This window comes from Prunus dulcis, chromosome 8 (assembly GCF_902201215.1).
Source record: "Prunus dulcis chromosome 8, ALMONDv2, whole genome shotgun sequence".
Lineage (NCBI taxonomy): Eukaryota > Viridiplantae > Streptophyta > Magnoliopsida > Rosales > Rosaceae > Prunus > Prunus dulcis.
Genome location: NC_047657.1, coordinates 14,982,183 through 15,001,359, shown reverse-complemented (window position 1 = coordinate 15,001,359; position 19,177 = coordinate 14,982,183). Strand labels below are relative to the sequence as shown.

General features: G+C 37.8%; 4 protein-coding genes across 4 annotated transcripts; 2 read left to right on the top strand and 2 right to left on the bottom strand.

Annotated features, from left to right (window-relative positions):
* The first annotated feature begins 23 nt into the window (after positions 1-23).
* On the top strand, positions 24-2,900 carry LOC117638158. Its single transcript, XM_034373275.1, has 5 exons — positions 24-77; positions 154-226; positions 911-1,022; positions 2,147-2,290; positions 2,534-2,900. Exons 3-5 carry the CDS (start codon positions 915-917, stop codon positions 2,825-2,827), a joined length of 546 nt encoding a protein of 181 aa, XP_034229166.1. The 5' UTR covers positions 24-77; positions 154-226; positions 911-914; the 3' UTR covers positions 2,828-2,900.
* Positions 2,901-4,246: 1,346 nt separating this feature from the next.
* LOC117637300 lies at positions 4,247-8,190 on the bottom strand. The gene is made up of 13 exons (XM_034372157.1): positions 7,810-8,190; positions 7,642-7,708; positions 7,342-7,448; positions 7,146-7,214; positions 6,997-7,051; positions 6,695-6,742; positions 6,429-6,583; positions 5,922-6,160; positions 5,604-5,694; positions 5,161-5,289; positions 4,901-5,054; positions 4,641-4,735; positions 4,247-4,547 (listed from the first exon to the last, which is right to left on the bottom strand). The coding sequence occupies exons 1-13, from the start codon at positions 8,023-8,025 to the stop codon at positions 4,362-4,364; spliced, it is 1,611 nt and encodes a 536-aa protein (XP_034228048.1). The 5' UTR covers positions 8,026-8,190; the 3' UTR covers positions 4,247-4,361.
* Positions 8,191-9,002: 812 nt separating this feature from the next.
* LOC117612280 (protein CHAPERONE-LIKE PROTEIN OF POR1, chloroplastic) lies at positions 9,003-11,380 on the top strand. Its single transcript, XM_034341061.1, has 3 exons — positions 9,003-9,478; positions 10,013-10,373; positions 10,818-11,380. The coding sequence occupies exons 1-3, from the start codon at positions 9,074-9,076 to the stop codon at positions 10,991-10,993; spliced, it is 942 nt and encodes a 313-aa protein (XP_034196952.1). The 5' UTR covers positions 9,003-9,073; the 3' UTR covers positions 10,994-11,380.
* An 829-nt stretch (positions 11,381-12,209) lies between these two features.
* Positions 12,210-16,382, bottom strand: LOC117636319 (protein ALTERED PHOSPHATE STARVATION RESPONSE 1-like). Its single transcript, XM_034370765.1, has 4 exons — positions 14,869-16,382; positions 13,755-13,981; positions 13,362-13,579; positions 12,210-13,269 (listed from the first exon to the last, which is right to left on the bottom strand). Exons 1-4 carry the CDS (start codon positions 15,785-15,787, stop codon positions 12,432-12,434), a joined length of 2,202 nt encoding a protein of 733 aa, XP_034226656.1. The 5' UTR covers positions 15,788-16,382; the 3' UTR covers positions 12,210-12,431.
* Between the last annotated feature and the right edge of the window lie 2,795 nt (positions 16,383-19,177).

Sequence of the window (19,177 nt, the reverse complement as noted above, 5' to 3'; positions counted from 1 at the left end):
ACCGAATTTATAAATGATAAGGCATGATGTTTATATGTAAATCCAAAACAAAGTAAAAGTATCCTCTCAGAGATTTGGTAAGCATATTCAACAGTTTTTTTAAACCCCAAGTTAATTTGTTTCAAAACTTATACGTGGATTTAACTGGTCCAGGACTCGGATTGCTAACTGGTGTGCGTGCTGCTTGGTGGTGATTATAGATCAATCTGACTCGGTGCCACTGGTCGTGAGTTTCTGATAACTTTTGTATCTGTTACCATTTAGTCTCATATAATTGCTGATCTTTGTTGTCAATGATTATGTCTTGATAGAATGCTTAGAACTTGTAAGCAGGTTCGGTTTGATTGGATTTTTTATGTTTTGAAAGTCAGTAGCAGGTCTGTAAATGTAACAGGAGGTGGAAAAAATGGATTTGGGTTAGGCCCAAACTGACAAACAATGGTTTTGTTTGGTTTGGTTTCCCTTGTGGTTTTAGTCAAAACCGAACCAAAACCGATCGTTGTAATGTAATTGGTTGAGCTGTGTCTTTGCACATTCTCTTTATCTGGGATATCTAATTGGTTTGAAAGTTGCATCCTTTTCATTTCCCAGATATTAAACTGGTACAATATTGGCACCTTTTGTTTTAGTTACCCAAATATCCAAATGGTTTCAAAGTTGCATCCTGTTTTATGTCTCCATATCTAACTTGTACAAAATTTTCATCCGTTCTCTTGTATGTAGGTGCGTTCTGGTTGGTTTTGTTGTTCTTATTTAATATTCTTTATGTAAATTAAATATAACAATGTGATGGAATCATGAAATTAAAGAGAGATGTTTACCCAGTAAAATTCCCCAGAATTTACTCTTTACATATATATATATATATATATATAATTTTTTTAAAAAAATTTGGCCGATTCTTTTATAGAAGTATGAGTGCAACTTGGGAAAGCGAGACAGACGTAGTGAAGGAAAGAACTCGGGAAAGCGACGCAGACGTTGTGAAGGAAAGAACTCAGGAAAGAATGAGGAAGCAAAAGGTGCGTACAACTTGGTAGACAGAATTAGTGAGATGACACAGATGAAATTCTTGTCAGTATATTGTCTCTCTTGTCGCTAAAGGAAGCAGCTGCTACTAGTATCCTTTCTAGACGTTGGCAGTATGTGTGGATGTCCACAATGGTTCTCAACTTTAATGCTAACTTTGATATTCATAGAAATCTCTGCCGCTTCATAGCCCTCAAAAGAAAATTAAGATATCTGGAAAGTGGTAGATACGTCAATTGGGTGAATCGTTCCTATTACTTTTTCAAAGTGGAAGATAGAGTGTTATTTTTCCCATTTTATTTACACAAAGCTGGGAGAAGTCAAATCCTGGAAGTGCCATATTTATTTATTGGCTCTTTGATTTTCACAATCTTTCCCAACAAGAACAACATAGAGGCCCAAACATCGAAGAATTCAGGGCTTGCTTTCAACTAAATGATCGGTTTGCAAGTTCCATTGACAAATGGATTCAGTTTGCAATGGAAAAGGGAGTTAAAACACTCGTGTTGAAGTTTAGTACACAATGTGGCGTTGCTTCAAAAAATTTCTATGTGTTTCCCCACAAACTATTAGGTCTCGAGAAGAGGCACGTGTATTCTTACATTCCAAGTCTACGCCCTTGTGGATGCAAAGTTGGATTTCAGTTCCTTAAAGTTCTTCATTTCGAATGTGTTGACATGACTGATAAAGTTTTTGAATACTTCTTGTCCAACTGTCCAGTTCTTGAAAGATTAACCGTGCATGAAACGAAAAGTTTGGTTAACTTAAGAGTTGTCCGTCCATCGGTTGCATTAATGCATTTAGTGATAGGAATTTGTCTTGGCCTGCAAAGCGTTGAGATTTGTGATGCAAACCTTGTTTCATTTGTTTGTAAGAATTGTGAGAACGTACTTCTCAGTAATGTACCGTTGCTTGTGGAGGTGTCCATGTCCAATCTTTCCAGTCCCCGTGCATTCATAGAGCTTTTCTCTCGCCAACTTTCATGCTGTCTTTCTCAGCTGGAGATTCTCAAACTGAATATCATCACTGGAGCGGTTAGTATATGTATTATGATGCGTTGGTTTTCTTTCCTTCTTTAATGGATTATGTAGCTCATTGTTCCTTGTTTGGTTTTCAGGATCACAATCCGAAACATGTGTTTCCTATACTGGCAAATCTCAACCATTTGGAATTAATGGTTCATGCAGATTACCGTCTGGCTCTTTTTCATTTATCTTCTTTTCTGAAAGCATCTCCTTTCTTGCAAAGACTTGTGTTGAAGGTATATGTTTGTACTCGGCAGATTACATGGTAAAACTATATGTAGGTCTTTGTATGTGCACTTTTGGTGATTTTGTTCATCTTCTTTTCGTTCCATTGACAATTTGAAGAATGAAAAGTATAACAAAACAAGGAGGTTAAATTTTGCTGTGTGATGAAACATGCTAATAGACTTCATATTCCTTCTGGTTCTTGTTGCGTCTTACACAATTTTTTTTTTTTTTTTTGTTTTTTTTTTGTGCAGTTGGATTTCATTATATTGTGGGAGGACTTAGGAGAAATAAATAAAGCTGTGAAATGCCCTCATCATTCCCTCAAGGTAGTAGAAATTGTCGGGTATCGTGTTCGTGCATCTTCTGTAAAGCATATCACGTTCTTAATAAAGAGTGTTGTTGCGTTAGAGAAAATTGTTATTGATCCTCTCCGACGTTGGGAGGCGGGTAGTGAAGATTTCGCTGAGGAAGCGAAAGCAAGAGAGCTCGCTGTGCAACTCATTAAAAAAAAATTGCCTTCAACTGTTGAATTTGTATGCCTGTAGTGAGGCTTAAATTATCTCGAGATTGGGCAAGTATTTATTAAGTACTAAGTTTTGATTAACTGATTTATAATGGTTATTCTTTATGTGGTTAGAGTTGGGAAATAATAAAAGTTTTTTCTGACAACGTTGACTGCTAACAACCTTTTCTTTAACGTTCTTTTTGACCTTCTTCCTTTTCTTCGAGACATATGTCACTTTTCTTAATAACAATCTGCAAAGCAAAGAAAGCAGCATCCAATTTAGCAACAAACATTCACTCCCAAAACCTGAAACAAGAAGCAACTATGACTATCAATATGATGATGGCTCATGTTCATGCGTGAGAAACTGCACATAGCAACTAACAACATGGACGCAAGTGCAAAAGGCCAGAAACAAGAATGGATGCAAGCCATTTTAGGGTTTGGGAATGAGAAGCAAGGCCTATAGAGCTTGTTATAGTGCAATGAGACAAACCTGTTCCCCAAACTTGACTTTATAAACAAGAAAGAAATGTTCTGAATCAATCTAGAAGAAGGAAAAAAAAAAAAAAAAAGAAAGAAAAAGAAGGTAAAAAACCCACATTTCTGCTCATTCAATCTTTCGGTTGCTCGAATCAAACAATAAACATTGGCAATATCAACTGGATATGAGCAGACAAATACAAATGACCTGGTTCCTTGGAGATGAAAACAGAAGATCCCATGCTGATACATTCATCCTGATAAATTTGTAGACTCTAATTTTCCTAATCGAGAATTCAATAGAAAGTTCTATAATTCCTTCTTATTCTTCATCTCTGTTCTTCTCCCTTTCAGTCTTCTTCATTATATCTGTGCGGAGCAATACGACCCCATGGCAGCCCTGAGTTTGGCTTGGACGTCCCTGATTTTCCTTGGCAGCCATAGAGAAGACGAAGCTGCAAGCTACGCACAACAGCTTGTGTTTTTTTCTTCTTTTAAAAAACACCTTGTCAAAACGACGTCGTTTTGGCCCAGGCAATTTTTTAGCTGACATGGACAAAACGACGCCGTTTGGACAAGAAAAAGGCCAAAAAGGCCCTGCAGGCTGCAGCATATTGAAACACGCCCACCCGAATCAAAGTGGTAAAAGAAGAATAAAGTTTTTGAGAAACTCATGAAGCCCACCTCTCCGCAAATGGAGCTAGGTTTCTAATTTGGAGGAGTTTTCAACATGTGGATGGTTTTACGGTTACCCCTGTATTTAATGGCGAAATTGACAGACTCTGACAGTAGGATTATTTTGATACTAACTGGAAAGTTAGAGGACTATTGAAATGAAAATTTTAGTTTGAGGGCCAAAATGAGACTGGAGCAAAAATTTGAGGACTATTTCAGTCAATAACTCTTTAGACTAATAACTTAGCAACTACCATGACTTTCATGCATACCCCATAGGCCAATCAATTTAAACACTCAATTCATGAAATGATAAGGTTCATAACTGTGGATTTTATAAGATTTCTTTATTCAATAGTAAGAATAGATACATGGGCATAAAAATGCAGCAAAAAGAGAAAATCAAACAGACAAGTTCATTGGAGGAAGTAACTAGACAATGGAAATTGTGCTGTGATCTCATTGAAGCTTCTGTTAAGGCTGCGAAGTGCTTGAATATGAGGTTCATCTTCCTCTACGGGTATGATTTTAGCGAAGCTTCCTTCTTCAAGATAGTCTACTGTGCGGTTGGCAGCTTCAAGTCCCGTGACATAAGATTTCTCCTGTGAAGGAAATGCAGCAAACCATATTTTCAGCTTTTCTGCATTTATCTTGATCCATGAAGATAAGAATAATGATTAATATGAATCCTTAACCTGTGACCATGAACCGTGTCGGGTTATAATCCAGTCTCCAGCCATGAACAAGTTCGGGAAAGATGTAGAGCCACGCATCATGTCCTTATATGAGCCTGTTAAGAGAGGACACAACAGAGAAAAAGAAACTGGTGTTGTGAACAAAAGTATAATTTACCATCTGCTAAAGTCATTCTTCCCTTAGTTTACTTTATGCCGTAGCTAAACAATCTGATTCATATAATAAGACAGGATATAGGTCATGCCATAAAAACTCTTACCAGGAAAGAAGTGAGTCAAGGAGTTTGGAAATCTGCCAATCTCCTTATCTGTCACAGTAGCATTCTTGAAGTCCTTGATGCAGTTTGACAGGTAAGATGTCACCTTGGAAACAATTTGTTCATCCTTCAGCGGCAACAACTCATTGGCACGATACTGCTCATCAGACATTTGGGACAAACTAAAGATAAGATTTAATTTCTAAGTAATTGTGTGAATAATGACAAGATCAGAGAAGAAAGAAACACATGAAGATACTCACAAAATCAGCTTGTAACACTGTTACCGAACTATCTTTATATTCGTCATGGATTGCATTCAAATCAAAGAAAGTCCACCCAAATGAATCATCAAATCCAGAGCAAGCATTACTTGCATTTGGAATGTTAACCTGGTTATGTGTGGAGTTTACAACACAGAATCAGCTCTGTCAAAACATAACTGGAAAAATACCCTTTTACTAGCATATTTAATCTATATATTATGTGGGAAGGGTAATTTAATCTATATAAAAACTATCCAAATCAAAGTGGCTAACTAGTAAGGTAGATATTCTATATTTGAAAAACTAAAGCAAAGGAGAAAGCTCAGAAATAAGCAGCAGGCTAGGTTTGGTGCGGCTCATAAAAATTTCATAAAATTACCCTTCCCACATAATATATAGAGAAGGAAGTGATGTTGAAATTGGACTTCCACTGAACTCACCTTCCTATCGAGCCAGAGCTTAACAGAGAGTACATCAATGCTAGCCAAGTTCAAAACCTTAAGAAACTCCTCCCTTGTACACAACACTGCACTATACAGAACTCAAGTACTGCCAATTAAGGTAGAATAGCAGCAATAGGGTCAATTGAAACTCTAAGATGCACAAAGATCTATTCGGATAAAATTATTGTTTAGGCTTTCATGTGGATGATAGTTAGAATGAATCTAGTTTTCACTGTACTTTTTAACATTATCGCTCAATGACATTGGACATAAGACAGAATGAATTTTACATTCTGAAATTCGATAAAACGATACCTATTTTCAATAAGTTTTTGAAGAGTGGAGATTCCAACAGCTAAGACAACAGCATCAGCATTATAAATTTCTTTACCGCAAATTACTTCTGAAACACAACCTGTATCCTCATTAATTAAGAAGTCTGTTACTCTTATACGCTTCTCGAATTTGCAGCCTTTAGCCGTCAAAGACTCCACCCAGGGCTTGAAAATCCTTTCTCTACTTGTTCCACGACACCATACAAGATCGAAATCTTTCTATACACATCAACAAAATTAGGATTTTAGTTGATAATAAGGAGAAAGGATGAAAACATAAGATATTTCTCAAAAGTGACAAATAAATGTACTTCAGGTTGAATGTACTTTAAGATTCTCGTTATGGGAAACTTTGCACTGGTAAAATATATCTACTCTAGTATTTGGCAAAAGGAAGAGTTCGAGTGAACAGATATTTCGCAGATGGTTTGTAAGAATCATGAGCAAAGATCCTTCTTACTCCAGAAAGTAATTCATTTAATCACACCTGGTGAGCAAGGATGTAAGACAGCAAGCCCAGAGTTGCGGCAGCACTACATTGTTCTGCTGGAGCAAAGAGACCCACTTGAAGCAATGGCGATAAGACATTCTGATAAAGCCTTTCTGAGCAGCCAAACTGCTTAAAAAGCTCCCTTGCGGTAACTACGAGTTAAAACTCTTAATAAGACTTAAGTTTGAGTTTGTCCATCACATGCAACAAATCATTATCCAAACGATGGAACTCCATAGAGCTCCTGACATATAGAGCCTTACTTGAATCATATTTTCTCCAGGCTGTATCCATGTTGTCAAAATCGATCACTGTAAAGAAAAGACACAGATGTGTTGATATGTGCAGGATTTGTAAGATGTGATGTACTACAATTCAACAATTTCCTCCAACATTCACTCACACAATCATAATTTGTGATCTATTTTTGCCTTTTCGAACAAAGAAACAATGGAATAACTGATTAACAGAACTCACTACAACTTCCTGCAAGCTCCTTTGGCAGATAAATGTTCACTAATTAAGCATTTAAAATTAAATTCCACATTTTGGTAGGAGACTATACCTGCCGCCGTTAAGGGAAGCGCTGTTAATCTATCAACCAATGTAAGCTGAACAAACTGCACAGGATATAACCTATATTGATCAACACAAAGCTGCTAAATTTTTCCACTGGAATGAGAAATGAGACATAAGGGTGCAAGCAAATTAGACCTGTGTATAGAATAAGGTTCCCAGTGGAGTTGGCAATTGAGGAAGGTCTTGAAATACTGGAAATTCAACCTGCAGAATGTTCCTGCTTCCCATTAACACATTCCAAATCCTCTAACGCAATCTCAACAGGAACAAGAAACTAACCAGGAAGCCGTGTTTGAACACAGAAACCAAAAGCAAGATGTCAATTGATTACCTCCAATCCCTCTGCTGAATATTGTGCAAATTTTGTCCAGTTAGTGAATGGTTTGATACCCAGCTCATCAACAAGGTTGAAAATGTTCTGGTAGGGATACCAATAACCTACAAAACATAGCAGAATTCAACTATGTGAACTTTTCTACTTGCCATAAAAATGCTTACTTCGGGCTTCTTAAAAATAAAAAAAGGGGTGTAAAAAACCAATCTTATAAATCAAATATGAAATAAAAAGAACTCAATCAGCAAAACCCATTTTCCAAAATCGAAAATCCAAGGCAAAATATTGATTGGTTACCTCGGATACCAACTTCTTCAAGTCCACCCAAGTCATTACCACTTTCAAGAACAGTGACATCAAAACCCTGCAAATAAATACCAAATTAGACACTCAAATTACACCCACTTAAACATGAAGCACATAGAGAGAGAGAGAGAGAGAGAGAGAGAGAGAGAGAGATTGGACCTGGTTAGAGAGGTGGTGAGCAGCGCCAAGGCCAGCCCAGCCAGAGCCAACAACGACAACCTTCTTCTTTTCCTTCTTGTTTGAGCTTCCATTGGCGGCTGCATGGTCTTGTTCAGCATAAGCTCTGCAACGAAACCCACTTCGGCTTCTGCTAGAGAAACGCGGCGTGGTTGGTGGGAACGTCAGAGTGAGCCTCCAACAACAAGCCAACGACATCGATTCCAATTTGAGTTCCCACCTTTTGGGTAACTAACGACAACGATTAACGATTAGCATGTCTTTCTGCTTTCTTTTTTCGGCTCTGGCCATAAGCGTGCCAAGTAACACGTTTATGGCTTGTGGGTTGTGCGGAGTTCTGCAACCGATATCCAGGAAACGATGTGTGGCGCCAAAACCCGCTAACTTGGACGGGACCCACGCGATAAAGAAGAACAAAGATTAAACTAAACCAAGTCTTCTTTTTTCCATTTTTTTTCCTGTCTGTGGGTAAATCACTAAACCAACCAAGTTTATAAGTTTGAAGCTGAAACTATAAAGCTATCAAGAACAACGATGAAAAGTAAGCTAGGGATTATGCAAATACGATTAAACAAATTGAGGGTAGGGGTCACATTCTATATTAATGAATTGTGTTCGTATCATGTTATTTCGAGTTTTTTCTTTCAAACACCGTAATTTCGGACTTGATTTGTTTAATGAATTATGTAAAAAGATTGAACACTAACCCAACTCGTCTAGTTGTAAAGAAAAATAAACAATCAATGACAATGATTGCATTGCACCCATATCATGCATACATAGAAGTGACTTGAAATGAGAAAATGAGAGTGCATTAACCAAAATATAATATAAGTAGTAGTTACCGTATATCATGAGTTTTTTCAAACTTATAATTAAAGGTTAAAATGTTTACGAGTTTTAACTCAAGTGACATAAGATGTGTGAGATCCTCTTATGACTAAAATCATGTAAAGGATAGAAAATGTAAACTTCCATCTTATATTATGGCTCTCTTCTCTTCCTCTGTAGATCATACACACTGTTAAAAGAAGGGTAACTTTCTTTTCAACGTTAAAATAATTACCAAGTTCCAATTTCCATGTCGATTAAAAGAAATATAGATCAAAGGCAATAATAATACAAATGATTGATTGGTCATCCTTTCAATCCGATGACATGTCGATCAACGGTCCACAATTATAGATGACCCACTCCACCGCAAAGACTCAGCCATACGCAATTCTAAACCAAACTGTTCCGTTTTATGACCACAGCCCCATATCGCCACGCACGTTTCGCACCAAATCCAGCCTCACATTTCTCCGAACACATGGCAGCCACTCTCTCGGTCCGGCCCAACCGCCTGTCCGCCGGTTCATCCTTCCCTCGGCCACCGGTTCGACGGCCAGGCCCGGCCCGCCTCCGAAAATCCGACGTGCAATTCGATCCCTGGAGAGGCTCTATCGTCCCCTCCAACCGCACATTAGCCTGGGCCGCCACCCTTGTCCACGCCGGCTCCAGAGCCGACGACTCGGCGCCGTTCGAGATGTCGGTGGAGAGCGCCCTGAAGCTCCTCGGCGTATCAGACGGCGCGTCGTTCGATGAAATTCTTCGCTCCAAGAACTCGATTGTCGATGCTTGTAAAGATGACCAGGAGGCGATTGCGCAGGTTGCTATATCTCCTCATTTTCCATTCAACTTCAAAAAAGTTTTCGACTTTCTGAAATTTATGTCAATAACTTTGTATGATTTGTCTGGGTTTTCTACAAATCAAAGTGGGTTGAAGTTGAACTAATCAATTCCTGCAAAATTGGAGAGATTTGAGTTTTTAATGTGGAATTTATTGAATAATGTTTAAGTTTAGCCACTCTAGCTCTTTCTTTCTTTCGTTTTTTTGGTCAATTCACTAGCTCTAGTTCACGTAAATTTGAGCATATTAATTAGTAAGTTTCGTATTAATATGTTATTTTAAATGCTTAGAATTTGTAGAGTGAATAGTTTCATTTGCTTTACTCGTTTATTTGATATAATATTTGATTTTAGGACCATTGCAAATGAGTATATTTAATGGTTGCAAACAAGCTATGAATGATGGTATTTTTTTGGTAAATATCACAAGCATATATTATGGTGGTCGCTAGTTTCGGTTTGGCATTTTGTACCCTAATTATGATTTCCTTATCACTAATATTAATTAGTTTAGGTTGAGGCTGCATACGACATGTTACTTATGAGAAGCTTGACTCAGCGACGGGCGGGGAAGGTTGTGAATAGTAGCGTTCGTTATGCTGATGTTAAGCCAGTGAGTACTCCTGGAATTGGATCAGTGCCTCAGTGGTTGCAGGCTAATGTGAAGAATGCACCCATTGCAGTTGAAACACCCTCAACTAGTGATCTGGGCGTACAAGCTGGTGTATACGGAGCTTTGATGGCCTTAACTTATGTCAATGGAGCTTCCAGTTCCTCTCTGGGGCCATATGGAGGGGCTGATGTTCCTGGACTGATCCTGGCCGGTAGCTTTGGAGCTTCCTTGTACTTCATGACCAAAAAGAATATTAAGTTAGGTATGTAATTTTCTTCTGTACAGACTTCTCTTTATTACTGCTTATTAGATTGTAAGGCATTTGAGAATACTAGTTTCTATGTGATCGTATCATAATCATGAATGGAAATCTAGGATTTGTTTATTTAGGTAGGTTATCTACCTTCAACTTTGATAATGATGGATCCATTGTGTCCCTAACCATTGCATAAGAAAGTGGTTTGAAAGTAATGATCTCTTGTTAACAAAAGAGTATTTCTCACCTGCCATTTTGGCATTTGAGCTGGATATCTGCATTCTTTTAATATGGTACAGTGAATCTAAAGAACGTAATTGCATTGGGTTATTGAAAATGAAAAGGAGGGAAATTCCTATACTTCATGCTCCTTAGTTTGTGTGTGTTTTTTTTCTAATCTGATCTTAGGCATTTAGTACTTTTGGAGTGATTTTCTGTTCATGTTTGCAGGGAAGGCGACTATCATAACCATAGGGGGGCTTGTTGCTGGTGCCGTGGTGGGCGCAGCAGTAGAGAATTTTCTGCAGGTAGACATTGTTCCATTTCTTGGCATCCACTCTCCGGCTGCTGTAGTAAGCGAATTTATAATTTTTTTGCAATTAGTGGTCTCCCTATATTTAAGGTAAAGGGGCATTGTACCCGGGACTTATATGTGAAATCTGTAATTATTCGTTGGCATGATCATACCCATGCTTTTTTTTTTAGGATGTGTATCATTACATGTACAAAACTAACAATAGAAAGTAGTGGAACTTATCGTTCACTTACTCGCCCACACACACACTCTCTCTCTCTCTCTCTCTTTCCCTTACCTGTTTCTCCTTCATCCTTTCCCTCTTTTCTATTCGGATCCGGGAGTTGCTATTTCCAACCCTTCGGGGTTTAAGAACTTTATTTCTATTTTATTTTGTATCCTTAGGACCCTACTTTTTGGAGTTCAGGAGTTGAAAGCTCTAAATGTGGTTTCCGAACTCTCCCATTCACCAACTAATGAGATCAGATTTAGCTTCCAATTCTCCTGCCAAGCGCTTGTTATGTGCCTGTATGAGCCTTTGTCGATTCCGTCTAACCAGAATGCTAATGGCACTCCATAGACACTGTGATAAACCTGAGTTTCCTAAAATCTACTCTTGTAAAAAGTAATTCGCTTATACTGAGAGTTGGAATAAAAAGGATGGTGATAGTAGAAGGTAGTGTGTTGATTGCTTGGTAGATCTCTGAGCTTGACGTCTGTGGCCACCAAGGGAACTCGTGGCTGAATTGAAAGCCAAGGAATTGAAGCCCATGGGCCCTTGGTGGAGTAGAATCGTGGGACAAGTTTGATTCATTGGCTTTTAGTGGGTTGTTTATCGAGTTAGGAAACTGTAATTCTACAAAATGAATAATTTTTGCATAATTATTGTCAAACTTGGAGCCATGAATAGGACGGGGAAGATATTTGAATTGTAATAACCAATCTTGAGGAGCATGAAAAGATGCGTAGGCGTAGGCAGCTCCATCTTTTTGTCCAATTTTGCACGATTTGCTTTTGCTTTTCCAGTGGGAATGATGGCCACAGCCCTTAAATTTACATATGACGACAAGTCAGTGTCTTTCTTAAATTCTTACAAGAGTGCTGGGGTACGTTCGAATGCGGGTGGATGGTTTCTGACAAGTAGATGCATGTGGGTTTAGCAAGGGGAATCACGTTCCTTGTGTGTAAACCTCCGCAACCATGATGCAATTTTGATGTTCTAGAAGTCAAAACTGTATATTGTGAAACTCACATGCATCAGCCCTAAATCAGTCACGCCACAACCATCCGAGGTGATGCAATTTTAATGTGCTCAGGAGTCAGAACTGTATGAAACCATGGAGAAAGTTCTGTTCATTTGGAAACAAAGAAGTCTACCATGAGAGTTGCAGATACCAACCATAACAACTAATTATAGCAACATTTAACAATTCGTTGCTACAATACAAGACCACCCCTAAAAACTTAAAATAATTGTGTCTCAGCGAGCGGCTTTGACACAATATATATACAAATACAATCCACAGTTCCAAATTCTCAAAGCCCATATGTCACCTGCTGCTATTTTCTTCATGCTTTGTGCCTTCTATATACGCCGGGTTCCCAACTTTTTCTGCATTTTCACTGCAAGTAACTAGTTCATTGTACATTTTTTGAGAAGCCTTGGAGAACTCGGACAAGGACTCAAAAACTGCACAAAACCCATTTTGAAATCCATTCAATGTGATTCTTTGAGTTTCTTTCATGTAATTTTGGTGTTTTTCCCTCTCCACATCCAGCTTTCTTCTGAACATGTCTAGCTGCTCCTTCTTCTCTGTCAAGGACTCACTCTGTCGTTCCATATCTGACTCGCATTTGTGTTCTGTAAGATTTGGCTCAAGAAGCCTGCTCTCTGTCTTCTGGAATGATAGAATTCTCCGGTCGAGCTCTTTTGCTAGGCTGTCAACTTTCCTCTTTTGTTGCTGTTCTTCCCCTTGCTGAAGAGACAGAGCCCTCACGTCCTTTGCGAAGCTTTTCAAGGCAATGGTGACCGCCCTATCTGGTAATTTATTCACAGAAACCAACCAATCACGGCAAATCACAAGCAATGGTGGACCATTGACCCCATATGGCACAGCTGAACTGCTCCTAGAGTAGAATTCCTCTTTAGGGACCACGAACTTGGTCAGCCAACCATGGAGAGTTTCGACGTATGCTTTTTGTGCAGCAACATACTCCTTAAAGCATTCATGCCAATTCTGAAGCTCGACCTGAAGCTGAAGTGTTGCTCGCCTGTGAGAGTTGTTGCTGAACTTTCCATACGTGGAGCCGGCAAAAGATTTCACATCAAAAAGAATCTTGTTTTGGGTTTCATGACATTCCAACATAATTTTCCAGGTGCGCATTAAGCTGCACAAGATACAAGGAAAATGAAAACTGATGAAACCCACAGTGAAAGTAATTTGGAGGACTGCTTAAGTTCTATCTGTTAACTTCCATACCCTTTCAACAACTCAACAATTTGGGGCTGCAGCTCTTCATCTCTCAGTATCTGGATTCTCTTGGAGATTGACTCAGCACTCCGAATTGCAACCAGGATTCTAGCATATAAATCTTTTACTGCAGCTCGAGTTTTGTCCATGGCGTCATCGTCTCCTATATCCTGGTGCTTAAGTCGCGAGCATTTTCTCTCATATAGTTTCCGTGTGATATCTCCAGCCTAAAGGCAATGTAAATGTCAAATACTCAGACCACATTAGTAAAAATAACAAATTAGTTTAAGTGCTTGTGTTGTCCGTTCTTTGCTTGCAACTCAAGTTTATAGCTTGGTGAAAAGGAAACATGTGCTGGGTTAGTCAGACTCAAGGAGACTGTTTTCAGCAAAAATAGCTTACCTTAACTTCTTCATAGAGCTTCTTTTCCCAAGCGTATAACCTTCCTAGAGTAAGCGCATGACTTCCTGAATCCATTCCTCCATAATCATCAAAAAGATCATTCTTAAATTCTGTCCATGTTGAAGAACTCTTGGAGCTAGACGATACGAGACTCTTACATGATGAAAGCTTGGATGATGACGTCGATTGATGCCATGCTATAGCTTGAATTAGCTTTGTTGAGTTCTCTGAATTAAAATAGGGTCAGTGAAGAACTATAAATGTTATATGGAGATGGAAATAGAGTAAGAGACCAATAACATCAAAACAGATAGAGAGCATTAAAAGTGATTATTAGACCTCTCATTTGAAAAAGAAGATGATCCACATTTGCAAGAATATTCCAACTTTTTGAGAAAAGAAAATGAAACTGAGGTCCACCAAACCATATCCTTTTTAGTCTGGAACAATTTGGAAATAGGACTTGGGTATATATGTAAAAACCAAGTCATGGAAAAAGTTTAAACAGAACAAAACAATCTCTGTTAAAGAAACATAAAAACTAAATGAGCCCCACCATTGGGAATTGTTTAGGCATTCTCTCTATTAGTTCAATAAAGTTGAAAGAAATCTATGCAGCTACAAACAGATCTACAAAAAGTGAATGCATAATGCAGATCATTCAGACAAAAATTTGGAGAAAAATGTAAACTTCATGAAGAAAAGAAAGCCCCTACGCTTCTATCAAATTGCAAAAGAAAAGAATGCCCGAAAGGAAAAACTAAGAATTTGAAGAAAAAATTTGCACAAACAAATGAAACCAAGACTCATGTGGACCAGAATAAGAACAAATATCTTTATCTTCTGAAATCAAAATTCCAGCCTACAAAACAGGGCACATGCAAAGTAATACGAGAAGACAAAAGAAATACACAGAAGGGTCAAGATCCAAAACAACAAATTAATTATGCCACCCAAATTTATCACCAAACACTCCGCAGATCAGCTTAAAATTGTGCTGTAACAGACAACAGAACTCATGCATGGTTCATACAGAAAGGGAATTCATCCCATAAAAATGGCAATAAAAAAATGCGGTTAAATTTCAAGTTGTGAAAAGAAAACAAAGACCTACCTTTTATTTCCTCCAAACCAGACTGCAATTGCACTTTGTTAGCCTCTAACATCCTAGACACATCCTTTGCAGAATCACAAGCCCTAGTAAAAAGGTCAACAATGTCCCTCAATGCTTCCAATAGCTCCCTTCCTTCAGCTGGTGTCTCAACAACAGCAAGTCCTTTATGCTCTCCATGGCTCACATTAGCTTCATCAACTACCTTCACCACCTCACCTGCACTTGCTTGCTCTGTATCAACATTTTCTTCTACCACCATTACCTTCTTTTCTTGCTCTTTTTCTCTATCCCCTTCCTTTACTAGCTCAGGAACCCCTTCCTCTTCTAGCTCAGGTATCCCTTCCTCTTCCCTCACCACCCTCAAATCATCATCAGAGCTCCGCCTGTAACTGCTTATAATCTCCGGCCTCACGGCGTCAAAAGGGTTAAAGAAATCCCACCCAAAATCTCTCTGAGGAGATGGCATTGATGGTGGCATTTGCATATAAAAGTACCCACAAGCCTGTTCTTCTCTCTCCCCTGCTTTTTCTTCTTTTACTTCTTCTTCCTCCTCTCTCTCTTCCTCAGAGTACTCTGAGGATGTTGAAGAAGCACATGAAGCACAGGTAATGGCTTCATGGGTTGACTCAGATGGCCTTTGCTTAAGGAACATTGGGTTGGTTATCACATTTTCAGTGATTGGAGGAGGAGGAGGAGAGTGTGGCGAAAATGTGATGAGGAAAGGTGAAGGAGGAGAAGAGTAGCCTGCAACAAAGAGGTCTACGGCTGCAGCTACTGCATATAAAGCATGACAATACTTACAATGTGCCTCTGCAAGAGCACATCTTTTCTCCACTGCTAACTTCAGCTGGCGTTTCCTCTCTCTACAGATGGTTACTACTCCTTCTTCCTCTAGCTTAGAGGCAACACATCCCCCCATCACTTCTCTTGCTAAAGTTGGAAGCTTGTCTCACTACAATAGGTCTTGAGGGGCTTGAGGCTGCTTTTAGGAGATAAAAATGAGTTAAAGTGAGAAAGGTGGTTTTTTGGAGGAATCTGTGTATTTTCTTCTGATAAAAAGGTGGGGTTTTGCTCAAATGGAGAATGTGCTTGCCTGAACTGGGGTTTATAGAAATAAAGTTAAAAATATAGCTTTTGTAGAAGTTTCAGAGCAACCCATCTCAGCTAGAAATGCAGCTCTCTGAAAGCCATAACCCAGTTCATCTCTTAGCACAGTGCCTTGATCACAGCCTTTCACACAAACACAGAGAGAGAGAGAGATTGCACAGATATATGCTGCAGCAGAGTGCCTTATTTTATTTTATTTTGTGCTTTGGGAAGAAAATACTTTTCTGCTTAAAAGCACCGTTCAACAGACAGGTTTCTACTTTCTAGGAGAGATTTTTATCTCATCCAGTCCTCTTAACCAGTTAACCTTAACCCACTCACGATTAGTTAACCACATGTGTGCAGAGAGAGAGAGAGAGAGCAAGTAGATGACAGAGTAAATGCCAGGCAGAACCCTAGGAGGGAAAGAAGGTAGGGGCTCGAGAAAGAGAGAGAGAGAGAGCTAGAGAGTTCCTGTCTTTTATTTGGTAATTTGAGCTCAATTGGTTGGCAACTTGGCATTTCATATATCAACAGTAAACCCATTCAGCCATTTTTTCTATTTCTTAACAAGACTTGGGGCAACTTCACAAGACCTTAATAAATAACTAATTAAAGAAAAATAAAAAGTTTGGAACAATTAAACACTTATATGAAATAGAATATCGCTATTTTGTTATTTTCGGTCAATAACAGTATGTTACAAGTAATAATTATTCTATATGACAGTCTGATTAACTGCGAATAGCAAAATAATATTATCATGTTCACGCAAATTTTTCTGATAGTAAACCCATTCAGCCAGCGACTTCTTTTTCTCCCACAAGACCTTAACTAAATAAATAATTAAATCAAAGAAAAATAAAAAAAGTTTACAACAATTAAACATTGAGGTTTTAGAGGATGACAAACACACGCACACCTAGAGCTAGAGTGGCAGGCTAGTGAGTAAAAGGAGGAGCCAAACTCAGTAAATAACTGGTAAAGGGGTGGTCACCACTGCAGAAACCAGTCTCTTTGTCTTGTCTTGGGAGTCCTTGTTGTTTTCAATCTGATTTTATAATATAAAAAGAGACGTGTCATCATAAATTCTAATTTGTTCAGAAAGTTAGGGAGAGTTTGGAAGAGAGAATGGGAACTTGAGAGTTTCTTTTCTTCTTATTATCAAGTTTACCTAAAATGATAGTGTCTGAAGTTTTCATATTTAAAGTTTTCATTAAAACAAAACAAAAGTTGATATTCATGCTGGTCTAGCCTTGCAAAACAATAATAACAGGTTTTTTTTTTTTTTTTCCCGAAGTTGAAAAATTACATTTATAATTTAGGCCGTCAAGTCAACCACAAAGATCAGTACAAATACAACAACCTACGAATACAAATATACTAACCAATCAACATGACAGTATTCTATTCCCATTCTTCATACAAATTTGAAACAATTAAATATTGTTTAAAACAGTTAATATGAAAATAACCTAAAAACAATGAAAGAAGCTCATTAATTGGTCGTTGAAATAGACATTTCCATTGGTACGAACAGAACCTCCCTAAATTAACAGTCAAGCATGGGGTTTACTGTAGTGAAAAGTCTCAACTGTCATCGTCTTTCCCCTAAAGACAAATCTATCCCTTCGAAATTGTCTACCCAGCAAGTGAAATCCATGGAAATGGCACTTTGATTTTGCAAGAATTTGAAGTTCTCTGGTCTGAGAGTGACATAAAGCAAAAAGAAGTTTTCTGTTTAGCCCATTTGGGAAGCAGGTGCGTGGTACCATTGTGAAATGAGTACCTCTGCTAGATCTGATCTGAGTTCCATATGAACTTTGCAGGTCATTAACTTCATATGCTTTCTTCAAAATTTATAAATAAATGTGTTAAGGATTACTACTTAGGGTGCACTAGGGTAAAACATGATAACGACTTGCAATTACTCATATGCGGATGATTGTTCTAAGTACAACTTAAGCAAATGAGGTAAACAATTATTAGTTTTCAACGTGTTAGTTTTGAAATTAATTTCATAACCGTCACAATTATCAGTTACATGTACATATACGAACATCTAAAACAAAATTAAATAGCAAAGAACTCACTAATGTAGTAGTTTGAAGTAATTGCTCCCTCATGCAAGGTTCTGGGTTCAAGTCTTAGCATATGTGTAGTGTGTGTAAATTTAGTATATTATTACCCCGAGTAACGCTACGGGCACCAACTTGTTTACCAACTTTTGGATACCAACACATGTGGCACATGACATGGCAACCTATGTCATCTGCCACCTCATTTATTTTAATTACATAATTTATTATATAAATAAAAGAATTTTTTTTTCTTTTTCTTTTTTCTTTTTTCTTTTTTCGGTGTGAAATTCTTTTATTTATATAACAAATTATGTAATTAAAATAAATGAGGTGGCAGATGACATAGGTTGCCATGTCATGTGCCACATGTGTTGGTATTCAAAAGTTGGTAAACAAGTTGGTGCCCGTAACGTTATTGTTATTACCCCTCTCAATATAAAATATTCTTTTAAAAAAGTTAAATAGGGATTCGATTATTAGTATTGCATAGATATCAAAATAGCAATAATACTTACAAACATGAATTACCACTTAATTATGTTTATAATTTATACTACATTGTCAATTTGTTATTAACCCTTTATTTGGATGAAGGAATTGAAAACTACATAAAATTCTAAAATGACGGAATTTATATTTTCATCATTTTCATTTCTTGCAATTGAATATTTCAATGTTTGGATTTATGTAGGACGAATTTTGTAAATGACACTATGAAAATGGTGAAATAACGCTTATTTTGGTAGAAATTAAACTCGAAAATTTAATGCTCCAATTTCCACAATTTTTTCTAGGCGTCATTAATAAATTCCAAGCTTAAGTTGCCAAATAAGTGAATTGCAATTTTTCCTCTTAAATTCCTAACATTTAACTAAATTTCGAATTATTTTTTTTCATCCAAACAAGGATAATAGTTTCATCATAACATTTGACTGCATAGTATTATAAAAAGAATTGGAGAGGCATGTGAGAATGACAGCCGAGGATCCAGGGAGTGCATCAAAGTTTGCCCTGGTCTTTGAGCAGGTAAAACCTTTTAACTATTTTATTTCCAACCAAATAATCAGAGACTTGCCACATGCTATTCACAGAATCACACACAGTGTCTTCCCATTAGTCAAATCTGGCCCAAAACCTAATCA